We start from the raw sequence: 22205 nt of genomic DNA on the forward strand, positions 1-22205 counted from the left end.
GCACAAACTGTATGGTGCAGTTCAAGTACTCATACTGTAAATTTTTTTCACTTGATAAACAGGCTTGTGAATGGTAATTTACTAAGTTTAAGTTGATTAGCAGGAAGTAGCTAATGTGAACAAAAGAAAAACAAGTGAACTAACTAAAGCTAAAAGATGAGTGTTGCTGGGCCAAAAATAAGTCATATATAAAGCATAAACGCGTAGAGGAATAAAGTAGAGGCATCAAAGACAAGAACAAGAGTCTGGTGAAATGACCTTTCCATTGTGCAATCCACTCTGTGAACTCCACCTTCCATTCTCTAACACAACATTTGCTTAAGAAAACTTATATGGGAAACCATCTTTTAATTTCTCCGTGTATGTCCCACTTTTATCAAAGTGTCATTGACTTATGGGCCAAAACCTTAGTGATTGGCCGAATAAAGTAGAGTAGATTAAGAAAAGCTTCAGACTTATTTATTTTTGCATGGGACAAACCCTTATATAAGTGCCTGAAGGAGAGAAACCATCAAGTAATTAAAAACAAATTCAAGTTTCTATAGGAATATTAGTTTCTTCAATTTCTGGTATCATTGTTGGTGCAAAATGGATGCCATATTGAGCTACCTAGTTATGTTTATGATGATGACTTTGGCAGTAGTTCAAGCCCAACTAAGAACAGGGTTTTATTCTAGTTCATGCCCAAGTGCTGAGGCCATTATACGGTCCACTGTTGAATCTCACTTCAACAAAGATCCTACCATTGCTCCTGGCCTTCTCAGGCTTCATTTCCATGATTGCTTTGTACAGGTAATGCTATCTTATTGCTATCTGTTCTTCTATGCTGTCTCAACCTTATTCATTCACTACATAGCATTGTTTAAGCTTGATTAACAAGTCATTGGAAATATCTTCTTCCATAGGGGTGCGATGGTTCAATTTTGATTGCAGACTCTTCTGCAGAAAGGAATGCAGTGCAAAACATTGGTCTAAGAGGTTTTGAAGTCATTGATGATGCAAAATCACAGATAGAAGCTACATGCCCTGGAGTTGTCTCATGTGCTGACATTCTAGCATTGGCAGCCAGGGATGCAGTCCATTTGGTATTAAAATAACTAATCATGTTATGTGTACATCAAAATCAGCTTGCGAATTAACCACCCGTATAGAATATATATTGAAATACAAAATACATATTAAAAATCAGTTAAACAATAAATCATGTATTTGTACACAAATACACGGTGACTGATTTAATAGCTGATTTTTAACGTACATATAGCATTTTTGTAAAACAAACATAAGACGTGTTATTTGTACTTATTTTTGTTTTTGTTTACCAAGCCGACGCATCATAATCTAATAGTAGAAAAGTGTGTGTCGATACAAAGGACAAGACAAAATAAGTACCCAATACATTTTTGTAAAATGATGTTGAACTCTATATTATCATGGACCAATGGACTCTTATAAAGGAACTGATAAAATTAACACCTGAGGAAAAATGGCAGAGTGGTGGTCCAAGTTGGCTAGTACCAACAGGAAGAAGAGATGGGAGGATTTCTTCATCAAATCAAGCCTCAAACATGCCTTCTCCGCTTGACCCGGTTTCTGTCCAGAAGCAAAAATTTTCCGCCAAAGGTCTAGATGTTCATGACCTTGTCACCTTATTAGGTATGCAATGTTTCACTGTATTTCACATTATTAAATACAAACTTATGTTGGATATAATAATCATCTTGTATGAAATATTCTATTGATTTATTATCATATTAGTCTATTAAATTACAAAACTTTCACAAATTAGAGCCCAAAGTGGTTTTGTAAATTAGTCACATGCACTAAAATAGCGTTAAACATCCTAATTACATTAATTAGGTTTCTAGAATTGACAAAAGTGCACTATGTTAGTTTTTTAGTGTAATTGGTGCAATTAAGATCTCGAAAATTATTTTAATACACGCGGTCAATCTCATGGACTATTTTAAAACTTAATTCAAAATTTCACAATTTTGTTTCATCTAATAATAGATGATAAATGAGTTGACGTGTAAAATTCATACTAGGTGTACATCAAAATCAACCATAATATAAATACATAATCCACCTGGCATAATCTTAGATAACTTTTTACCATGTATTTTCAGGTGCACACACCATAGGGCAGACAGACTGCAGGTTCTTCAGTTACCGTTTATACAATTTCACGACCACAGGGAACGCTGATCCCACCATAAACCAATCTTTCTTGGAGCTGCTTCAAGCTCAGTGTCCCAAAAACGGAGATGGTTTGAGAAAGGTGGCACTGGACAAAGATAGTCCTGTAAAGTTTGATGTTAGTTACTTCAAGAACGTGCGTGATGGTAGTGGGGTTCTAGAGTCAGATCAGAGGCTGTGGGAAGATCCAGCTACAAAAAGTGTAGTTCAGAATTATGCTGGGAACATTAGAGGGATACTGGGATTAAGATTTGAATTCGAGTTTCCTAAGGCCATGATTAAGTTGAGTAGCATTGAAGTGAAGGCTGGTAGTCAAGGAGAAATTAGAAAAGTGTGCTCTAAATTTAACTGATGATTCTGGTTGTGTTCGGTATATAGTTTGGGTATATCAGCATATGAAATAAGATCAAATAAGCATTGTGTATTATAAAAAGGATGAATCGTCGCCTGAGAGATTCGAACTCTCGCGGGGAAACCCCATGTACTTAGCAGGCACACGCCTTAACCACTCGGCCAAAGCGACTTGTTTATTCATGGTTCAAGTAATTTATATTTAATGCTTTAATTTTATCTATTTCTGCTGCATAAATGCATAATGCATGTAACGCTTATAAAGATGTATATTTTGTGGACAATTTATGGATAGATAGAAATGGATTGTTTTGATGCATTGTCAATAACTAAATCTGATTCAGTACTTTATAAAATTGTTAGGGAAATTTCTTCTATAAAGAATGAATTTAGATGAAAAGTAAAAGATACAATTAAATTCTTAGAAAGAGTATGTATTACACATGTTTTTTATTTTTTTTCTTTACTAAAAAGAAAAAGAAAATAAATTCGTACTTTTTAGTTTTTATTGAAAATTATTCTTAAGAGTTAAATCTTAAATTCGTCCCTGAAAGATACCCTGATTTTCATATTAGTCTTCGAAAAATAAAGTTAATCAAAAGAGTCCCTGAAAGATACCTAAGTTAATCACGTTTGTCCTTCCATCAACTATCTTAGTGACCTGGCTAACGTCTGCTGACGTGTTTCGTTAGCTTCCAATGTGAAAGAGGCCAACGTGTCATAACCGATTGCTGACAAGGTAAGTTTGGCAAAACAGTTCAAATCAGTCCCTAATTGTTTGAAACCTAATCCTAATTTCGACGATAAATACGTCGTCTTCAGCAATCAGAGGGCCATATGCCTGGGTTAGTGTTGAAATTGCTGGTTTGGGGCGACGATGGAGGCAGCAAATGGAGGCCGTGGTAGTGGTGTGTCGCTCTACTACACTATGCCTCTGCCAACCTACATGTCTTCTTCTTCTTCTTCTTGGATATCATCTGAACTTTGGAGATGGCTCAACTTAACTTTTACCCTTTTTGATTGTGATGAGTCTTCTCTTGCGTCCTCTTCGTTAGCCTTCCTCTTCTCTCTATCACTATTTTCGTCATCCTCATTAGTCTCTCTCTTCTCTCCGTCACCGTTTTCTTCATCGACAGCCACTGCATGTTGTTTGGCACTTGAATTATCTTCTAATTCCAACATGGATGCTTTTGGATCAGACTGTTCAGCTTTATTTTTGTTGCTAGATGCTCTGTTTTTGGCTGATCTTTCGAATTCCTCCAAAAATGAGCGGACTTCTTCATTGTTAGCAAGATCCAAAGGAGTCTTTCTTGCCCTTATCTTGGCAGTAAGACTCGCCCCTTTCTTGGCCAAGTACCTAACAAGCTCCAGATGAAAACCTTGAGCTGCGTAGTGTAATGAATTCATGCCTTTGCAAGTACAAGCCTTGATGGATGCACCAGCTGCAACTAGAGCCTTAACAACTTCCAAATGCCTCTTCTGAGTGGCAAAGTGTATTGCGGCCATGTCATCCATAGCAGAAGCACCAACATCAGCCTTATTCTTGCACAGATAACTTACTATCTATGCATGTCCAGCGAATGCTGCTAAATGAAGTCTATGGTCCAAAGCTAATTGTCAAAAGAACAAAGTGGAAATGCTATAATTTTCAAGACAAACCAAATTCATTTTATTCTATATAAAACATCCTTACTTATTTTCAATTCTTCCTAGGGTATCTTTAATTAGAGGAAAAAAATTGGGTGAAAGTTTTCTTTAATGAGTTTCATGAGTCCATGTGTAAATTTAGTCATCAAACACTTTCATGAAAAGTTTCACCCCATTTTTACTCGCCAATAAAACAACCCTACCCCATAATAACAAGTTCATAGGGCATTACACATTAAGCACATAACAAAATACCAAATCATTTTCAGATAAAACATGCAGCACAACTCTGTTCATGCAACAAAAAGATAAAAAGCATAAACAATAAGTCAACAGAGATTCCAATACAATGGTATTAGGGAAGCTAATCCACGATTCGATGCAGATAGGTCAAAAGGAAAGGGAAAAAAAATCACGGTGCAATGGATTCAATTATCATCAGGAAAGAACAAGTTAAACTTCAAAGCAAACGAATTGAATGGAGAATTTACCGTGGGAACCGAACAGAATGTTAGGGTTCCTTTAGCAATTAGTAGTGATAATAAATGAGAGGAGGATACGGTGTTCTCGAATGCTTGTCTCTAGAATTAACAGCCAAAAGGTTTGAAGTCAAAATCATCTGAATAGCGACGAGATCACCGGACCTTGCCGCCGTATGGAGCTCGTCGCCGGTGCTTCTTCTCTGTGGGTTGCCTTTACCCATCTCCACACGTTCCTCTCTTGCTGCTTCACTTCATACATTTTAAAACCAACCAACCACAAAATCTCCATTCTTCCCACAAAACGATGCCGAATCATGACCATCAGGGCATTCACTCAAAACGGCGTCGTTTTTCTTCTCTGCCAGCGTGGTCGTTAATGTCACACATCAGCAGACGTTAGTCAAGTTATCAAGCGATTTGACGGAAAGACGAACCTGATTCAGTCGTGTATCTTTCAAGGACTCTTTTAATTAATTTTATCTTTTGGAGACTAATATGAAGATCGAAGTATCTTTCAGGGATGAATTTGAGTATTAACTCTTATTCTTAACGTATGAACTGTTATTAAACAATTGTTAGCTTAGAGAAAAAAAAGTGTGATATGCATTTCCTAAATTGAAGTTCTAAGTTTGAATTTTACGAAAATTGTACTAACTAAGAAGGCTCAAGTTAAAGCATCTATTCCAATAATTCACAACATTATTCTTTGAACCTTTTAAACTGATTTAAACCATATACAAGTGCATAATTTTTTTCTTCTCTTTCTTTCTCTTTTCGTATTTGTTTTCGTTCGGACCACTAATATGATTTAAACTACCAAGGTACTTGTAAAACAAGATAGTTACTTTATATTATTTTTATTATTATTATATAACTAAAATCATATCAAATTATATTAATTGGATCAAATAAATTTTGAGTGACATGCTATCACTTTACTTAATCCAAAAGGAATCTCTACTATATATATCTTGACATCATAAGTTCATAACTCACCCTATGTTATATTAAAACAGACTTTTAGATAGTGTATATATGTCTATATATTATCTTGATCATCAAAATGTCTAAGACAGATTTACAACTCATCACTTGCTATTACTTAAATAGAATAATGATTGTTACCCGTAAGATTTCACGAAAGGACAAATAATTTTGGCTCCTTGAAATGACAACTTAATTTAAATTACTTAAACTTATAAAATTAATTAGTTGTACTTGTCACACACGCGTGTATAAGATTTAATTTCCATATATTAATAGTGTAAACTCTATATATATTTTTTTAGTGTTTTCTAATAATACTTATATAAAATTTTTTAATTTAAATGAAAAGTTAAACAAGAGAAAAAAATTATTAATTATTGAAGATGAAAAATCTAGAAAGATTTATCAAGAGTAACAGAAGTTAGAAAATGAATTTTTAGTTTAAAAATAAGTAAAATATACGAAAGAGATGTCGAGTATTATAATACATAAAATTTCAACCAAATTATCATTAAACATGAAAAAATATATTTTTTGATACATTTTTAAAATAACATTTAAAAGTTTCCAATTTAAGTAGATGATTATATTAAAGATATTATCAAATGATTCACGGTCATGTTACTTATAAAAAAAATCAAACATCAAATTAGTTATTTATATCAAATATATTTTAAATATAAAATATATCTTAAAAATAAATTAAATAATATATATAATAAATACATAATAATTTATTTAAAAAAATAAATAAAATAAACAAATATTTTTTATGGATATAAATTATTTGAAACATTTTTATTAATTTGTGCAACATGTCTTATCTCGTTTATGCGGGAGATAGAATTTTAATTTTGGCATAGCTAATTGAATCAATTATTATATATTTTATTTAAATTCGTCAATGCTAATCGGTTGATCTGATTTGTTATATATATATATAAGTGTGTATAACTCGTATACGAGTTTTCAAATCTCCTCTCCTTGTTGTTCTTCTTCTTTTTCTTCTTTCAATTCCTCTATTTATGTTTTTTTTATGAAGTAAAAAAATTTGATAGTGAAGTTCATATTCATGTGAGTGAGAAAAATAGATGATAGAGTCCTACTAAAAGTATATTATTTTGATCGGATTTTGTTACAAACATTTGAAGGAGTAATATTTATTTTTGAAAATCCATTAGATATTGTTATTCCATTCACAATCTCATTCGAAGAACTAGAAGGTGTGATTTGTGAGAAGATAGATTATGAAATGTCAAAAAAAATATCATGTATTTTATACAGATATCCCATACTGGTATTTGGTGGATTCGTTCAATTTCAAACTAAATATATAACTAATAAAGTGAGCATGCAAGAGATATTTTCAATGTACATTAAAAGTCGCGCTCAAATATCGTTCATTGAGTTGTATATTAAATTTGAACAATTTGAAGCCGACTGAAATATTGAACAGAAAGATCACAATAATGATAGTGAAAAAGAGTTTGAAATCAATTACGAAGTTGTTGGTCCAAACGGATACGAAGATCAAGGTAATGGCACTATGGCTCCAAATGCGACAGACGTGGCAAATGCACTCGCAAACAAACATCCGTTTGAGAAGCCATCTTTCATGCGAGTTTTAGATTTAAAAGTCATGCATACTCCGGAATTTCCAGAAAATATGAATGCAGGTACGTAATTGCTTATATTTATACGAAGGATTACATCATTTATATTAATGAATGGACCAAATAGTTACGTGACATGTGAAAATATACTTAATTAGCATTTATTTATGTATTTATTTAGTTAAATTTAAGATAATAATATTTTTAGTTAGTTATTGATTTAGTTAAATATTAATTAAAATTTATTAATTAGTATTTATATTGATATAGTGAGTATTGATTTATTAGAACATTTACCAGTACTTTTTGACATTGAACTATTTCAATTTAGGAAATACGATAAAAATCAGCATCTGCCATTCTATGAGTCTCTTCCTTTTTGCGTATGGCATCGCCACTCCCTTTTGCAGCATCCACTAATTCGGAACTTAATTTGAAAGCCATATTTCGACCCGGACGTTTTCGGGATGCCCCTAATAACCAACGAATGGCAAGTGCTTTTCCTTGTGTGGATTCTATTTCAATGGGAACTTGATGAGTAGATCCGCCTACACGTCTTACTTTTACTATTATATCGGAATCGTAAATGTTCCTCCACACTGTGATTGTACAAATCCGAAAATAGTAAATGGTTACATGATAAATTCCGTAATCTCTACAAAAACATAGCAAACTATTAGTCAAATCATTAATAATTACTAATTTACTACAAACAGTTAATTTTCTAATTAGAATAACTAATATATTAAACTAATGTTAAACTTCCTATTAATTAGTTAATTTAGTAACTATCATGTATATATAAATACAACTAATCTCCCAATTAATTAGCTATCATTATTAAAAAATTTACACAATTAACTACACAATACATATTAATTAAAACTACACGGCTATCATAGATAATTTTACTAAATCTAATTAAAACAAATAATTTTATTAAATCCAATTTATTAAACTCTCAAGTAATAATAATTTAACTTCTAAATTTAATTAATAATCCTAGAAATTATTTCAATTTTTTTTTAATTTTTGAAAATTACCTTATTATTATACATATTAAATATTTTAGTCATACTGTTTTTCAAAGTGAGTATTGAATTGTTTCTTACATAATTATTTATTTATTTAGTCATAGATAATTTACCGAGTAATAATTCCTATATCACTAACAATAAATACTAACTTACTATTAATAATAACTAATAAATAAATCCAATTCTTATTTAACTAATAATATTCCACTTTATTAAAACCTCAACTATAATAATATATTTATGTCAATTAAAAATCTAACAATAAACAAAAAATTATTACCGGAGCAAAAATATATTATATTTTACAAAACCTAATTATTAATCAAAATTTCCAAAATTAATACAAAAAATTATACAATAATTTAACGTAACTCTAAAATTAGTTAAATATAATTTCTAAAATTATTACAAAAAATTCTAAACATATATTTTTTATTAATCTATCACATTAGTCTAATTCAAATATCATTATTAATTAAAATATTCATTAACTACATCTAAACATATATATTTCTAACTATTATTTAAATATATATTTCTAAATTTCTAACAATAATAATAATTTTGTACCATATATATTCCTAAATTCATTTTCTAACAATAATAATAATTCTGTAACATATATCATTTAAATATATATTCTTAAATTTTTAGCAATAATAATAATTCTAAAATATAAAAAAATTAAAAAATAAACTTATATAATTAGAATGACAAAAATAATTTATAATATAAAATTTCATATGATTAACATCTTTACATTTTTATTTTTTTTAGTATTATAATTTTTTTCATAGAAGTAAAAGAAAAGAGAATGAGGCTGCTGAGTGGGTTAAAGGAGAAAGTAATTTTGGAAGTCCTGAGTGAGTAGAAAGGAGATACGTTGATACAAGAGGCACCACTGTGAAGAGCAAGACATGCATAACATGTGGCAGAGATGATACAAATTGGATGGTCCAATTTGTACCTTTTAAATCGGACTGTCCGATTACCTACACTAAACTCGCTCCGTTCGATTTGTTCTTTTCTTACACCACATTTAGATAAAGTATGCATACACTCTATAGTATGGTCTTACTCTATTTTCTTCTTCATATCAAAATTAAAAAGTGAAACTAACCAGGTTGCCAACGTCATTAAAGCCTCAAGGGAGGGGAAAATAAAATAAAATAAAGGACTTTTGTCCCAATTCCCAAATAAATATTCTTACCTAAACATGCAACAAGTACCTAAACCTTTTAATCCACCAGATTTTCACGAAGTTAATTAAGGAAAAGAAATTCTAGGAAATAAATTTAAAATAAAACAAATAAGCGGATAAATTTAAAGCTCAAGGATGATAGAGAGCAGAAAAACACGATAACTTGATAAGGATGAAGTTAAAGATATAAAATATAGAATATAAAATATGATCCTCCAATCATAGATAGCAATATAGATTGCACAAAATTAAAAGAAATTATATCCAACATAGTCGCAAAAATATCAAATAAAAAACTTCTATTCATATTTGATTAAAAAAATTCTTTGCTAATATACATACCCATTAGTCAGAACAATTTCAACGTCACGCAGTTTTATATTACATGGTTTACAATACATTTATATTATTAGTAATGTTATTATTATTATATAATTAGTTGAAGATTAAACCTGTTACTTGTGCAACATTCCATTCCTTGGCTTATTTAAAGGTTCCGTGCACTCATTCTTTCATTTCATTGCAACTTCTTCAACAAGAGAAAATCAAATATCCTTTAAGCTTTGTGATTGTTAAGGATGTCTATGGAGTTTGTGTGTGTGTCTGAAGCTCCACCCAGGAAGATGTTTGTGGAGGAACTGAAGTCTGTGTCTATGAAGATGCATACAAGGGAGCAGGCTAGGGATGGTGAGAAGCAACCTAAGCAACCAGAGGAGCGATCTGTTTCCAAGTGGGACCCTACCATTGATGGATACCTCAAGTTTCTTGTGGATAGCATGGTTGTTTTTGACACTCTTGAGAAGATCATCCAACATGCTTTTTACCCTTCATGTTAGTTACAATCGTTATGATTCAAATGAAAAAATCATTCTTATTGTTTCCTTAGCAGGACTGATTATGATTATTACATAACTGAATCTCTTGATGTCCTTGTGCAGATGATGAATTCAGGAACACAGGGTTGGAAAGGTGTGCAAATTTGGAAAAAGATTTGAAGTGGTTCAAGGAAGAAGGTCATGCCATCCCAGAACCTTCTTCACCAGGTCTTAACTATGCCAAGTATCTCAAGGAGTTGTCGGAGAGCGACGAGCAAGCCTTTATCTGCCACTTTTACAACATCTACTTCGCACATTCAGCCGGTGGAAGAATGATTGGGAAAAAGGTAACAGATCAGATACATGTAAAACTCCATTTATGTCAATGTTGCAGATATCTCTGCATAGTTCTGTTATATTCTTTGCTATATTCTTGGTAATTAATCAATAGTACTGATGGAATGTTGTTTCACTTAGCCTTTGAAATTCAACCCAACCATGCTAGGTATACACTAGGCATGATAGTCGTATGAAATACATATTGGAATATAAAATACAAATTAAAAATGAATGAAACTATACATGTATTTATACACATATATACTGATTGATTTGGTAGATGATTTTTGGTGTATATACAACATTTTTTATTTCACCTGTTGGCAAAGGTTCAAATGATGTCACTTCCAATTAATGACCAAACTGAAAGAAAAATCTATTTATACACCAAATATTCTTGATATTCGTATAAAAATATGATTGCTACTAATTCATTTTGTATTTAAATTATTTTTTAATTAACAAAACAAAGAGAATATATGTTTGATTGCTAAGAAAATATTAGTGTCAAAACAGTGTATATTATAAAGGATGTAGACGTAGCAGACTAAAACTAAAATAAGGAAGAATAGACTAAACAAAATTCTGCATGTGTGGTATCCCACCACTGCAGGGTTGATCCTTTTCATAACAGCAGCATATAAAGCTTTAGCTGTTGTAATATTTCTATACATTTTAAATCTATCTCAAACTATCAACATCTGGCAGAAAAACTGAAAAAATATATGATAGTTTACCTGTTCTGTACTCAAGATTTTCTTGCATCTTAATCTTCACTAATGCAGGTAGCTGAAAAGTTGCTTAACAAGAAAGAGTTAGAGTTTTATAAATGGGATGGCAACCTTTCCCAGTTGTTACAGAACGTGAGGGACAAGCTGAACAAAGTTACTGAAGTAAGTTTCTTTAACTCTCATAATCCTTTTACTACATTGCCTTGCAGTTTTTCTGATAGATTCCTTTGTGATTTTCTCAGGGATGGACTGAAGAAGAGAAGAAACGTTGTCTTGCTGAAACGGAGAAAACATTCAAGATGTCAGGCGAGGTTCTCCGTTTGATACTGTCACGATCATAGGCGCTGCTGCCATGATACCTCTGTAAATAATGCGTTCATTTATAAACTTTATGCACTCTCGGAATAACAATGAAGGACGCATCAGTGCACGCGGCTTCCATCTGGTGCGATTTGCAGAAAGTAAATACATGCAATGACTATCTTAAGGATTTAAATTCATACTATTGGCTGGGGATCCATCTTCACCTGGAATAATATACCAATGAAATCAAAAAGAAACATGTAACTCAGATATTGGAGTTGTACAGTCATTATAATTATATAATTAAATATTGTCTGTCTGGTGCATTACTTTGAGAATGAGCATTCATTGCCCTGCAAGCTAAGAACATTTTATGAAATGTATCTAACAACAATATCCTTTATATTATGATGATTGTGAAGCATATGCTATTAAATTTTCAATTCAAGCAGAGATAGGTTTGCTAACTATAACTATGCACATGAGGTTCTTTTTTATGATCAACTGAGTATCCCTTGGTTGGTACCAACCAAACTGAAACTTGCTTAAAAATTTATTTAAAAGAAAAATAAACTTCTTCAAACTATTAGTTATTAGTCTGACATTGAAAAGTGATTATCAAATATCAATTGAACATCTTCCAAATTGCATATACTAATTATACAGAACCTGAAGATTATTTAATCGACCATGGAACAATCATGAACTCAAAACAAAATCTTATTGTCACAGCTGCAGAGTACTATAACATTGATCACACATACAACAAAAAAGAAAATGAACAAACGGATTCCAACTTGCTTTTCTCTTCCTTTAGCCATGGGGAATCTTCAAAAATTAAATCTAGGCAATCTTCTAATCATCAAATGTGCTCATGAATCCACCAATGAAGCCAGCCCCATTACAATTTCCACACAAGATGTCCTTTTTACCCCTGCAAGAAACATGTATGTTTGATAGGATTCCATTGTAGCTAATCACAAACAAAGAAGAGATTTGCCATTATGTTTAATAGACTTGTAACGAAGTATTATATTCTGAGTGCTTTTCATACTCAAATTTTCAACAATGTTATGAAGAGGGGAAGAGAAGTCATACAAATATGAAAAGTATATTAGTCATGCCGGACAGGCAATCCATACCAACACAATTACAGTATTGCTGAAATCGCATGATGCAAGCAAGATGTGGTAACGACAATGATATTTATACATACACTCAATATTTCTATTGGAAATTGATACATACAAGTACATAATGGCATAGCAAAAAAACAAATACCACAGAAAAAATAGCTCAGAACACATGCTCATACTTGAAAATTTTGATCTAATTACCTGCATAGCCAACATAATCCACCAGCTTTAAACTGTCCATTGAAGTGGTCTACTGAGTTAACTCCAGTGCCTTTGCATTGAGTGCATAAGATTGCACCTGATAGTAGAACAAAAGCATAATATATATATATAAAGTAAAAGAAAGAGAAGCTGGCATCAAGTAGGCACTGTGAGAAACCATAATTTGTCATCAAGAATGATAAATATTCTGCACTAATACAAAAAGGAGAGGACTATCATTGGCAATGGATTACCAATACTATGTGAAGGTATGTCCAGGCAAATTAATTGCCTTGTCACATGGAGAATGAAATGATAAAGGCTGAGCCACTACCACATTTCCAAATGTACAAGATCCCTAATGGAACTAGCATACCATTGTCATTGTAAGGTAATATCATTATTTGGTGCAGATTTCCATCAGTATTGCCAAACACTTGTCGAGGAAAAGGGATGATATATTAAACTAGCAATTGCTATATGAAACCAGATAAAGGAACTCATTAAAAAACTATAAAAAAGGTGGAAAACCAACATAGAAAGGCAATTAAACCAACATTTCCACTCACCATTTCCGTCACAGTCAGGACAAACAATGGTCCTTGTTTTTGTGGTGGTTTGACTGTTGTCTTCCGCAGCCTGTATTCAATCAAGCTCAGAAAGCAATTCAAGGTGTTTGCATTGCAATACACAAAAAATAGAAAACTAGTGACATTTGATACATGCTCTACCACATCAAAATTTTCAAGAAAAACTAAATATATACTCATGTCCTGAAGAATCAATTTATGAAATTCAAATGACCAAAGTCCTTTCATAGAACTTCAACCCTTCTTCACAATTAACGAATTTCCACTATTTTGACAAAGAATGGAAATTGACCGCCCAATGTCATGAAGGTCCCTAACAACAAAGTTCAATGCTGAATAAGTTTTCTTTCTCCCAGCCAGTTAAATTTAATTATCACAAGATTGAATACTGAACACAAATAACTGATAAGCTCAGCTCCAATGGTCTCTCTCTGCTGCGAACAAATTATCATTTATGATATAAAACAAATGAAAAGACAAAGCATCATACTTTATAAATGGGATACTGAATTCAATCTCACCTTAACCTCCAAAGACTGAAATCTTCGAGCTTTAGCATTCTGGCATGCTTCTGTTATCGGAAAAGCTTTTCGAACAACCGAATTTCCAGTAACTACTCCTATTTCAAGTAAAACGAAGTCGCATTCAATTACATAAAACACTGCAACAACCAGCAAAACACGAGAAAGCACAGAGAAAGTTAAAGGTACCTGGTCGGTTCGAGGACTTTAAGGAACAAATAGGAGCGAAACAAAGAGAGTGCGCCATTCAAAATCTCAAGGTCGAAGAAGGAGAGTGAGTTCTTCTCAGTTCTCAACTTCTTGGTGGCAACGAAAGAAGAGAGTTGAAGCAGATAACTGAGATAAGGCCCTCAAATTCGTGGGGTAAGGTAAAAGTTTATTCCTTTATTCCTTCAATGCCCTTGGGCATGTTCCAATTACCTGATTTACCTCCAAAGACGACAACTTTGATGACACAAAATGGTGGGCATAACGGTAATCACACTTCACCCCCCACTTTATACACACTCCTCTTGTTGCTCCTCTTCGGTTTTGAGAAACACAAACAAATGGCGAGCACTCTGTTGTCAGCATAATCCCTGGTTTGTTTTTCAAGATTTCATTTCCCCTTTCAGTTAAATGTCTTATGTGTTTGTTTCAGGGAGGAGGGAAGAGATTGGAAAGTTGAGTGCTTTCAGGACTTCATTTGGTGGACAAGTTTTGTGTAATCCAAGTTTTTGTGGGACACAATTAGCTATTAACAACCATGGAAACCGTTTAGTTGTTAACTCACTGGTTACTGCTTCACCCTTCTATGGCTCTTATGTTAATTTTCTTGCATGTAATTGACATAACATGAACTATTGAATTCTAGCTGTGGTCTATGGTGAATTTTCTTTCGTTGACAGCTTGGAAGGAGGGTGAAGACTAGGACCCGAGAAACTGTGGTTCCAGAACCAGATTATAGGATTCCAATTGTGCTACTTGGTAGATACTTGTTACTTCTTCTCATTCTTTATTTGTATGTGTTTTAAGCACATAATTTTATGGTGGAAATTGGCATGGCATAATGAGTTGAATGTGCATATGTTCTTGGAAGCAAGGTGGATCAAAATCTAGAGGAATGAAATGGAAGCATATCTTGCAAACTACTTTTACCATTACTTAAATGAGCCAATTCAATTTCTCCCTAGATTACTGTTTGACTCAAAATTGTACTATCAGGAGTTGCTGGTGGGTTGGCCTATACAGAGAATTTGGTACCTGCAGTTCCTGTTGGCCTTCTTGGATTGCTTCTCTTGGTTCAGGTAACTATTATTTATCAGTAAATGGTGGTGTAATAAAGAGGATCTCACAAACTTGCATAACGATATAAGTACTTTGTTTCAAAGAAGCTGTATCAGTTTCTTAGCTGCTTTTTTACCACTCTGATTACTACAATATGTATCATCTTTTCCATTCAATTTTTGGCAGCTGACTTTTTCTTTTATTATTTGTCTTTCCCTCAGGCCACTAGAGTGAGATTCGTCTTTGATGATGAGGCTCTGGTTTGTTGCCTTCTCACCTCTCGCTTCTGTCAAAATCAAATAACCATTCATTTTTAGTCAATATAATCATAATGTATAACTTAATCTGCATATTATTTCTGTGATCTTGTCTTCATTTAAATGTATTGTTGATGCTTTTTGATTTTGTAGCTTTATTATGTATATATGAGAGAGAAAATTTATGGTTTAGGAAGTAAGGATAGGTGACCAGCTTGAGGAATCAGGAGAAAATGCATTTGTGGGAGGAAAAAACCGCTGGAAGTAAGAATCAAATTTATTGTACATACTAATTGGAGTTTCAGAGCAGTAGCATGAATGAAAACCCTGCTTTTTTTTGCTGTTCAGGTACTCAACATTTGTTAATTGGGAATTCTGGTGGCCTAACTTCCCTATTTTAGTCTACTTCAAGGAGACACAAACAAAGCCTGAGGGACAAATTCATTTCTTCCCAATAATCTTTGTAAGTATAATAAATATAGGAAATAATTTCCAGCTACTTAAAATTTTATATTTACTTTCAGATTCAACATTTTCTTCATGTTTACTGTTTCTTGATGATTTATTGTGTATGACAAGCAGAATGGGAAGCAGCTTTATGATGTTATGGTGGAAAGAGCTGGACCTTCAAAAACTAGTGGTCCAAAAGAATCCTAAAGAGCTAGCTGTGTGATTAGATCCTCAGGTATCAATCCCATATTCTGTATTTATTACCACAAAGCTGTAGTTACCAAATTGGTTTGCCACAACCGACAAGTTACATGGCACTTGTGAAAATGTAAAACATGTTATTTATCAACAGAATTTTTGTATATGTAGCATCTATGCCTGCACAAAATGCTTATTTGATCATGACACCATAGAACAAAAGGGTTCTAAAATTTCCTAAGTGTAAATGTTTTTAGTTAGGATGCCTCGGAAACCATAGAAATCCTATGGTGAGTATGGTCCTTGTAAAAAGGCTTCTGAAGATAAGAATATTGGTGTTTGTATTGCAGATATTAAAAGTTCCTGTTACTCCTGCACATTGCTCTCTGTTGATTCAAATTGCACACAAATTGAAGCTAAAGAATTCATTCAATGTTGACCAAGAAGATAAAATTCGTTCAATAATATTCTGGAGTCTTGTTGGAACATATGTGGATACTTTCGGTTTCTATTGATATTGATCAATTGTATTTGCCATCATAGATGGTGTATTGAATAACGTACACAATACCTATGTATATAGTTTCTGTTCTGTTGGCTGCTACAGATGATAGGTTCACTCTATAATTTATACGTCCATATTGTTTTATGACACCAAAAATGATATCATGAATTTTAATTTTTAAATCCTTTTCATAGACTGATGTATGAACCTGTTATAAATATATTTCAATGAAAATTTGAATTTCTATTTAAAAAAAATTGTAGCTGGAAATCACTGCTCAGTGCTCACAACTAAAATCTAGGATACAAGCCTCAAAGACACCCACAGATAAATTAATGTACACAAGAATCACAAGAGAATTTCATGTCTAGAACATATTCCCTCCCAATTTCTACAGATAGATATACTTTCGTGTGATCTCAAGTAACTACCGAGTTTGCCGTTGGCAGCGTAGTTTTGCCTCCCATCTTAACTTCTTTCCATCAGCATCTCTAATCAAATTCACCATTCAAGAAGTAGCTTTTCCAGAAAAAAAGCAATGACTTGGTTTTCCATCAAGGTGCTGCTGCAAATCTGAAAGCTAAAAATTATACAATCAATCATCTTACATCCTTCTTGGTGCAGTGTGCATCCGTGCCATGCTTGGTGCAATCATTATAACCCACACTACTTAGGAAGTCTCGGATCTCTTTCGAAGTGCTATTGCTGGCCTCTAACAAACGCTCGTCTTCCTCATATATGAGATATGGTGCTTGGCTTCCCTTTCTTGAGAGCAACTTTATTGCTCCTTTGAGGACATGATATTCCCAGCCTTGGACATCTATTTTAAGCAGAAGCACTCGCTCCGATTCCGGAATCACTTCATCAAGAGGAACAGTCCTTACTTGAATTGCAACCTCTTCATTGGACTTGAATGCCAACTTTGCACCTGTGGCAGAGATAGCACTGTTGTCCAGCCTACCAACCAACTGATGAATCAAGTAAAAGAAAATTTGATCTCATCAGAACTCCCAATCTATTTCAACATAAACTAGTGACTATAACTGAAATATCACTCATTGCTTCCTATGACTAAACTAGAAGCAACCCAATGAGATATCACCATTAATTATGATTACATATGACATAGGATTAACATGTAAAACTTCACAGTTGCATTTTCAATTTCCATTAGTAATTAATGTGAATAGTTACTAAGCTCAAACTAACTCCTGATATACATTAACCACTCTAATTACTTTACACTTTTAGAGAGTAAATGTGACACAATTGAGCTCTTACATTATCCTCATTAGCTGCAATTTCCTACTCTACTCTCTAAAATTCACCCTACACCTAAAGGATTATTTTCTAAGCTCTTATATTAGTATCAGCCTTCATCAATTATAGCTCAAGTAAACAAATAAATAAATAAATCAACACCAAATACAGGAACCAAAATTGAATTCAAGCAACAAAAATTACATTTAAAAATAAAATAGCACCTTGTGAACCGTAACGTTACCAAGCCGATCAGAAGCGGCAGCCTCAAACAATGTAACCAAATTGGTCACCCTGTTGAAGAAAATCCCTTCACAGATCTTCTGCAAGTTCTCAAAGATGGGCTCGAAGGCCAAGACCGGGAAGCCCATAGCCGAAGCGGCGAAGGTGGCCATGCCGACATTGGCACCCACGTCGACGAAAAAGCCGTCTCTCCCTTCGGTCTTGGCCTTCTCCAGAATGTCCTGAACCGTCACGGATATGTCGGGCTTCCGAAAGGGCTTACCTTTGAGGATCCTGACGATGTTCTTGTGGGGCTTATCGGGAAGGGTTCCGAAATCGGAGAGTGAGAAGAGAAATGGGTAGCGAACCCCTTCGACGGTGCTAGCGATAACAGGGTGGGCCTGTGGGGAATTGAAGCAGTCAAAGGGGGAGATTGCATGGAAGCAGAGGCGATTGTTGAGGGCGAAGTAGTTAGGGTTGGAGGGGCGAGAAGAGGAGAGGAAGATGAAGATGAGGATGAGTGTGGAGGAGAAGAGTAAAAAGAGGAACTTTGGGGAGAGTAGCCTCGTGGGTTTGTCTCTTTTCCAGGCATTTGGCATTAGAAACGAAAATGGATGTGATTCAGGTTCGTGAAAGATGGGATCTTTTAGATTTCGATCTGCGAACGGGAGAATGTGATAGCTTCAACCTGATCAATGATGACTCAAGTGAGTAGTGAAGACGAACAAGAGTGTCAGCAAAATGCAGCACAGGATCTAAATAAATGTTTTTTGTGGGTCAAAATTTTATTTTATTTTATCTAAATAATTAAGTGAGTAAAGTAATAATTAGGTTTTAAATATTTTGACTTTGAATTAATTAGTTTCTAAAGAAAAAAATATCAATTTGATTTTTTAAAATAGTAAATAGTAGATACATAATTTTTTTCTATTAATTCATCAAGTAAAACTTAACATTGATATTTATATGTTATGTTAATTATTCTGATGTGTCTATTTATAAAAGTATAATCATGTAGATAATAATTTTTGGAATAAAATTTTACTTATTTTTATAGGATTTGTAATAAATAGAGAACAATTGATAAAAGGTATATGAAAATTTAAAAAATAATAAATGTTTCATTGTGTAAAATTATATCGTTTTCATACTCATGTGACAGTAATGATACATATACCACCCTAAATAAGAGTTAATACTCCCTCAAAATTTGACCACCTACTCAATTTGACCCTCTAATTTTCAATTGACCCAATTTATATCCTGAAATTTTAAAATGTGACTCAGATTGGCCCTTTCATCAAACTCCATCACCAAAATGATGACATGGCACCCAAATCTCACCACATGTCTCTCCTTCTTCCTCTTACTATAGCCCATCACCACCTCCCCTCTACTAACATTCTCTCTTTCCAACAAATAACAACATTCACAATCCACCAATACCCGCATATTTTCACCACCATAGCTTTGAAGAGTATAACACCTACACTCACCATTCTTTCATGACTGCAAGCAGACAGCAAATCAATGAATGTGACATCGTTAGAGACAACACCATAAACAATCATTTGTGAAAAGAGCTAAAATGTTTGTTTACCGTGACCATTCATCGCCATGCCGCAAATAACAGCACCCTAAGAAATAACATCCTCATGCACAATCATGTTGAAAATCTTAAACTCTATTTTCATGTAACTACATTTAGCATATATGTTGAGCAATGCATTGTCAATATTACCATTAATCACAAGGTCACATCACCCATTGCTCCAAATTTAAAGCACCCTTAGAAGCACCCTCACCCATTGCACCCATCTTTGTGTTCTTATTAAGAGAGATCTAAAATGTAGTGTTGTGTTTCTTTTTTTTTTTCTATTTTTCTTCAATTTGTTAATGTTAGTGATTGTAAATATTGTTTGTTGGAGAAGAAGGACGTTGGTAGAATGAAGATGGTGAAGGTGATGGTGATTGTGAGAAAGAAAAGGATCAGACAATAGAAAAGTCCTTCATAAGTGGTGGTGAAAATGTGTGAGTGTTGGTGGGTTGTGAATATTGTTGTTTGTTGGGGGAAAGAGGGTGTTAGCAGAGGGAAGGTGGTGATGGTGACGGTAAGAGGAAGAAGGAGAGGCATATGGTGAGGTTTGGGTGCCACATCATCATTTCGATGACAGAATGACCAATCTGAGTCATACCTTAAAATTTCAGAATATAAATTGAGTCAATTAAAAATTAAAGGATCAAATTGAGTCGGTGGTTAAATTTTGGTAGTTATTTTAAATAATAACTCCTATAAATAATGAAATATATGAATTATTTTATTTTATTTTATACTATTTATTGACAAGATTTACTATCTTAAAAATTTTAATTAGTATTTTTTTTTAAAATTAATTAATCTAAAATTAATATTTTTAAAGATGTAATTATCACTTTACTCTAATTAAATGTTTGATGCTGCTACTTTCAAAGTTATCTTTCCCCATATATCCATCTTATTAGTACATGGGAAATTGAGAACGTAAGACAACAAACATTTTTGGTAAAAAGAATGAGAGATGATTAGCATTATTATTTTTTTGGTGAGAAACATTAGCATTAATTTAAATAAAAGATAAATATATAAAAAAAAGATTGACTATTAATTTAGTATCTAAAAAATTTAATTATTGACAAAAAAATTTTAAATGATGTTATTGACGAAATAACTATAACACTCTAATATATAGATCCTTATACTCGAGTCATAAGTTAATGATATTAAAGTGGTACGACTTTCAAGGTGGATTATACTACGTAATTATATATATGTTGAAGGAAAATATTAAACGAGAAGGCTGAAAAGGAGTAAAATAAAATCGCGAAAATAGAAACTCTTATGTATCGATAACATATAAATAAGGCGCGATCAGAAAACGAAAGTACGAATAAAAAAGTAAGCAGAATGAGATAAAGATATAATATAATTGTATGATATAGATAAATAGCCGCTAGTCGTGGCCTGCGAAATTTAGACCGGCTAGGGTACAGAATGAAAATCAGTTTGACAACAAGAATTCCTATCTCTCCCAAAATACATCACAGCCTCTATAGGCCAGTTTTAAAAAATTAAATACATAGCATAAGTTTTCAAAACAAAAGCGGAGAGAATCTAAGAAAATGTTAGATAAGATTATTTCAAAGGTCTTCGCCGTCTTTCAGATAAACCACAGCTCACTGTTGAGCACCTGGACCTGCATCTGAAAAATAGAAATATATAGACGGAATGAGAACCCCCGACCCATGGGTTCCTAGTACGATAAAAATGTCAAATAAATACAATGTACTATAATATAAATTCACTAAACATCTTAAACTTCTTATCTCGTCATATCCAACCTAAGCTCTCACTAATCCATAACTTGGCAACTATCATAGGAGATTCTAATTCTAACACAAAACCCTTCATACTTCTCCACCTCCCAACCGACTAACCCAAGGATCGAATCAATCACAAACAATACAGACAATTAATACACAAGTAAGGCAAGTAGGACAATTAGCAAATATTCAGGAAACATGTACAATTAGGCAATCCAAAGCAATTAAGCGACCCCAAACAATTCAAACAAATGCATATGATGTATGTCTATCCTACTGGACGTGAGCTCACGTGTCAGTTACTTTGCCAGAACCCGATACATCCGGTAGCTAACTCAGATATCATCCTCTTGAAGATCGGTGGGCGGTACACCACCACGAACCCCACTATTGCAAGCAGTACACCACCACGAACCTCGCAAGATCTTCAATTTGAAAAACAACACACACGTGGGCGGTAAACCACCACGAACCCCACACAACATTCTCTTTTAAAAACATGTGGGCAGTACACCACCACAAATCCCACAAAGC

At 33.2% G+C, this 22205-nt stretch overlaps 5 protein-coding genes, 1 non-coding gene and 1 pseudogene across 6 annotated transcripts; 3 read left to right on the forward strand and 4 right to left on the reverse strand.

Moving 5' to 3' along the window:
• The first annotated feature begins 505 nt into the window (after positions 1-505).
• LOC107470027 (peroxidase 25) lies at positions 506-2773 on the forward strand. Its single transcript, XM_016089416.3, has 4 exons — positions 506-792; positions 906-1085; positions 1494-1656; positions 2130-2773. The coding sequence occupies exons 1-4, from the start codon at positions 589-591 to the stop codon at positions 2549-2551; spliced, it is 969 nt and encodes a 322-aa protein (XP_015944902.1). The 5' UTR covers positions 506-588; the 3' UTR covers positions 2552-2773.
• Positions 2641-2722, reverse strand: TRNAS-GCU (transfer RNA serine (anticodon GCU)). Its single transcript has one exon. It is a non-coding gene; the product is annotated as a tRNA-Ser (tRNA).
• A 498-nt stretch (positions 2774-3271) lies between the features above and the next one.
• LOC107472002 (uncharacterized) lies at positions 3272-4950 on the reverse strand (annotated as a pseudogene).
• Positions 4951-10003: 5053 nt separating this feature from the next.
• LOC107470005 (heme oxygenase 1, chloroplastic) lies at positions 10004-12148 on the forward strand. Its single transcript, XM_016089394.3, has 4 exons — positions 10004-10348; positions 10456-10679; positions 11457-11564; positions 11645-12148. The coding sequence occupies exons 1-4, from the start codon at positions 10096-10098 to the stop codon at positions 11741-11743; spliced, it is 684 nt and encodes a 227-aa protein (XP_015944880.1). The 5' UTR covers positions 10004-10095; the 3' UTR covers positions 11744-12148.
• A 259-nt stretch (positions 12149-12407) lies between these two features.
• On the reverse strand, positions 12408-14506 carry LOC107470011 (protein BUNDLE SHEATH DEFECTIVE 2, chloroplastic). Its single transcript, XM_016089401.3, has 5 exons — positions 14343-14506; positions 14154-14251; positions 13612-13681; positions 13043-13139; positions 12408-12639 (listed from the first exon to the last, which is right to left on the reverse strand). The coding sequence occupies exons 1-5, from the start codon at positions 14398-14400 to the stop codon at positions 12561-12563; spliced, it is 402 nt and encodes a 133-aa protein (XP_015944887.1). The 5' UTR covers positions 14401-14506; the 3' UTR covers positions 12408-12560.
• Positions 14507-14756: 250 nt separating this feature from the next.
• On the forward strand, positions 14757-17014 carry LOC107470020 (uncharacterized). Its single transcript, XM_016089410.3, has 8 exons — positions 14757-14927; positions 15041-15119; positions 15357-15439; positions 15641-15679; positions 15870-15940; positions 16025-16139; positions 16259-16361; positions 16675-17014. Exons 1-7 carry the CDS (start codon positions 14772-14774, stop codon positions 16331-16333), a joined length of 618 nt encoding a protein of 205 aa, XP_015944896.2. The 5' UTR covers positions 14757-14771; the 3' UTR covers positions 16334-16361; positions 16675-17014.
• Positions 17015-17051: 37 nt separating this feature from the next.
• Positions 17052-19050, reverse strand: LOC107469999 (uncharacterized). Its single transcript, XM_016089388.3, has 2 exons — positions 18314-19050; positions 17052-17797 (listed from the first exon to the last, which is right to left on the reverse strand). The coding sequence occupies exons 1-2, from the start codon at positions 18908-18910 to the stop codon at positions 17429-17431; spliced, it is 966 nt and encodes a 321-aa protein (XP_015944874.1). The 5' UTR covers positions 18911-19050; the 3' UTR covers positions 17052-17428.
• Between the last annotated feature and the right edge of the window lie 3155 nt (positions 19051-22205).

This window comes from Arachis duranensis, chromosome 1, assembly GCF_000817695.3.
Source record: "Arachis duranensis cultivar V14167 chromosome 1, aradu.V14167.gnm2.J7QH, whole genome shotgun sequence".
Taxonomy (NCBI): Eukaryota; Viridiplantae; Streptophyta; class Magnoliopsida; order Fabales; family Fabaceae; genus Arachis; species Arachis duranensis.

Coding starts and splice junctions, on each gene's coding strand:
- LOC107470027 (XM_016089416.3), top strand. CDS start 589: ATGGATGCCATATTGAGCTACCTAGTTATGTTTATGATGATGACTTTG. Junction 1,086..1,493: donor CCAGGGATGCAGTCCATTTG/GTATTAAAATAA, acceptor GAAAAATGGCAG/AGTGGTGGTCCAAGTTGGCT. Junction 1,657..2,129: donor TGACCTTGTCACCTTATTAG/GTATGCAATGTT, acceptor ATGTATTTTCAG/GTGCACACACCATAGGGCAG.
- LOC107470020 (XM_016089410.3), top strand. CDS start 14,772: ATGTCTTATGTGTTTGTTTCAGGGAGGAGGGAAGAGATTGGAAAGTTG. Junction 15,941..16,024: donor GGAGGAAAAAACCGCTGGAA/GTAAGAATCAAA, acceptor TTTGCTGTTCAG/GTACTCAACATTTGTTAATT. Junction 16,140..16,258: donor ATTTCTTCCCAATAATCTTT/GTAAGTATAATA, acceptor TATGACAAGCAG/AATGGGAAGCAGCTTTATGA.
- LOC107470011 (XM_016089401.3), bottom strand. CDS start 14,400: ATGGCGCACTCTCTTTGTTTCGCTCCTATTTGTTCCTTAAAGTCCTCG. Junction 14,252..14,342: donor AAAGTCCTCGAACCGACCAG/GTACCTTTAACT, acceptor TACTTGAAATAG/GAGTAGTTACTGGAAATTCG. Junction 13,682..14,153: donor TTCAGTCTTTGGAGGTTAAG/GTGAGATTGAAT, acceptor GATTGAATACAG/GCTGCGGAAGACAACAGTCA.
- LOC107470005 (XM_016089394.3), top strand. CDS start 10,096: ATGTCTATGGAGTTTGTGTGTGTGTCTGAAGCTCCACCCAGGAAGATG. Junction 10,349..10,455: donor ACATGCTTTTTACCCTTCAT/GTTAGTTACAAT, acceptor GTCCTTGTGCAG/ATGATGAATTCAGGAACACA. Junction 11,565..11,644: donor AGCTGAACAAAGTTACTGAA/GTAAGTTTCTTT, acceptor TGATTTTCTCAG/GGATGGACTGAAGAAGAGAA.
- LOC107469999 (XM_016089388.3), bottom strand. CDS start 18,910: ATGCCAAATGCCTGGAAAAGAGACAAACCCACGAGGCTACTCTCCCCA. Junction 17,798..18,313: donor GTAACGTTACGGTTCACAAG/GTGCTATTTTAT, acceptor TTGATTCATCAG/TTGGTTGGTAGGCTGGACAA.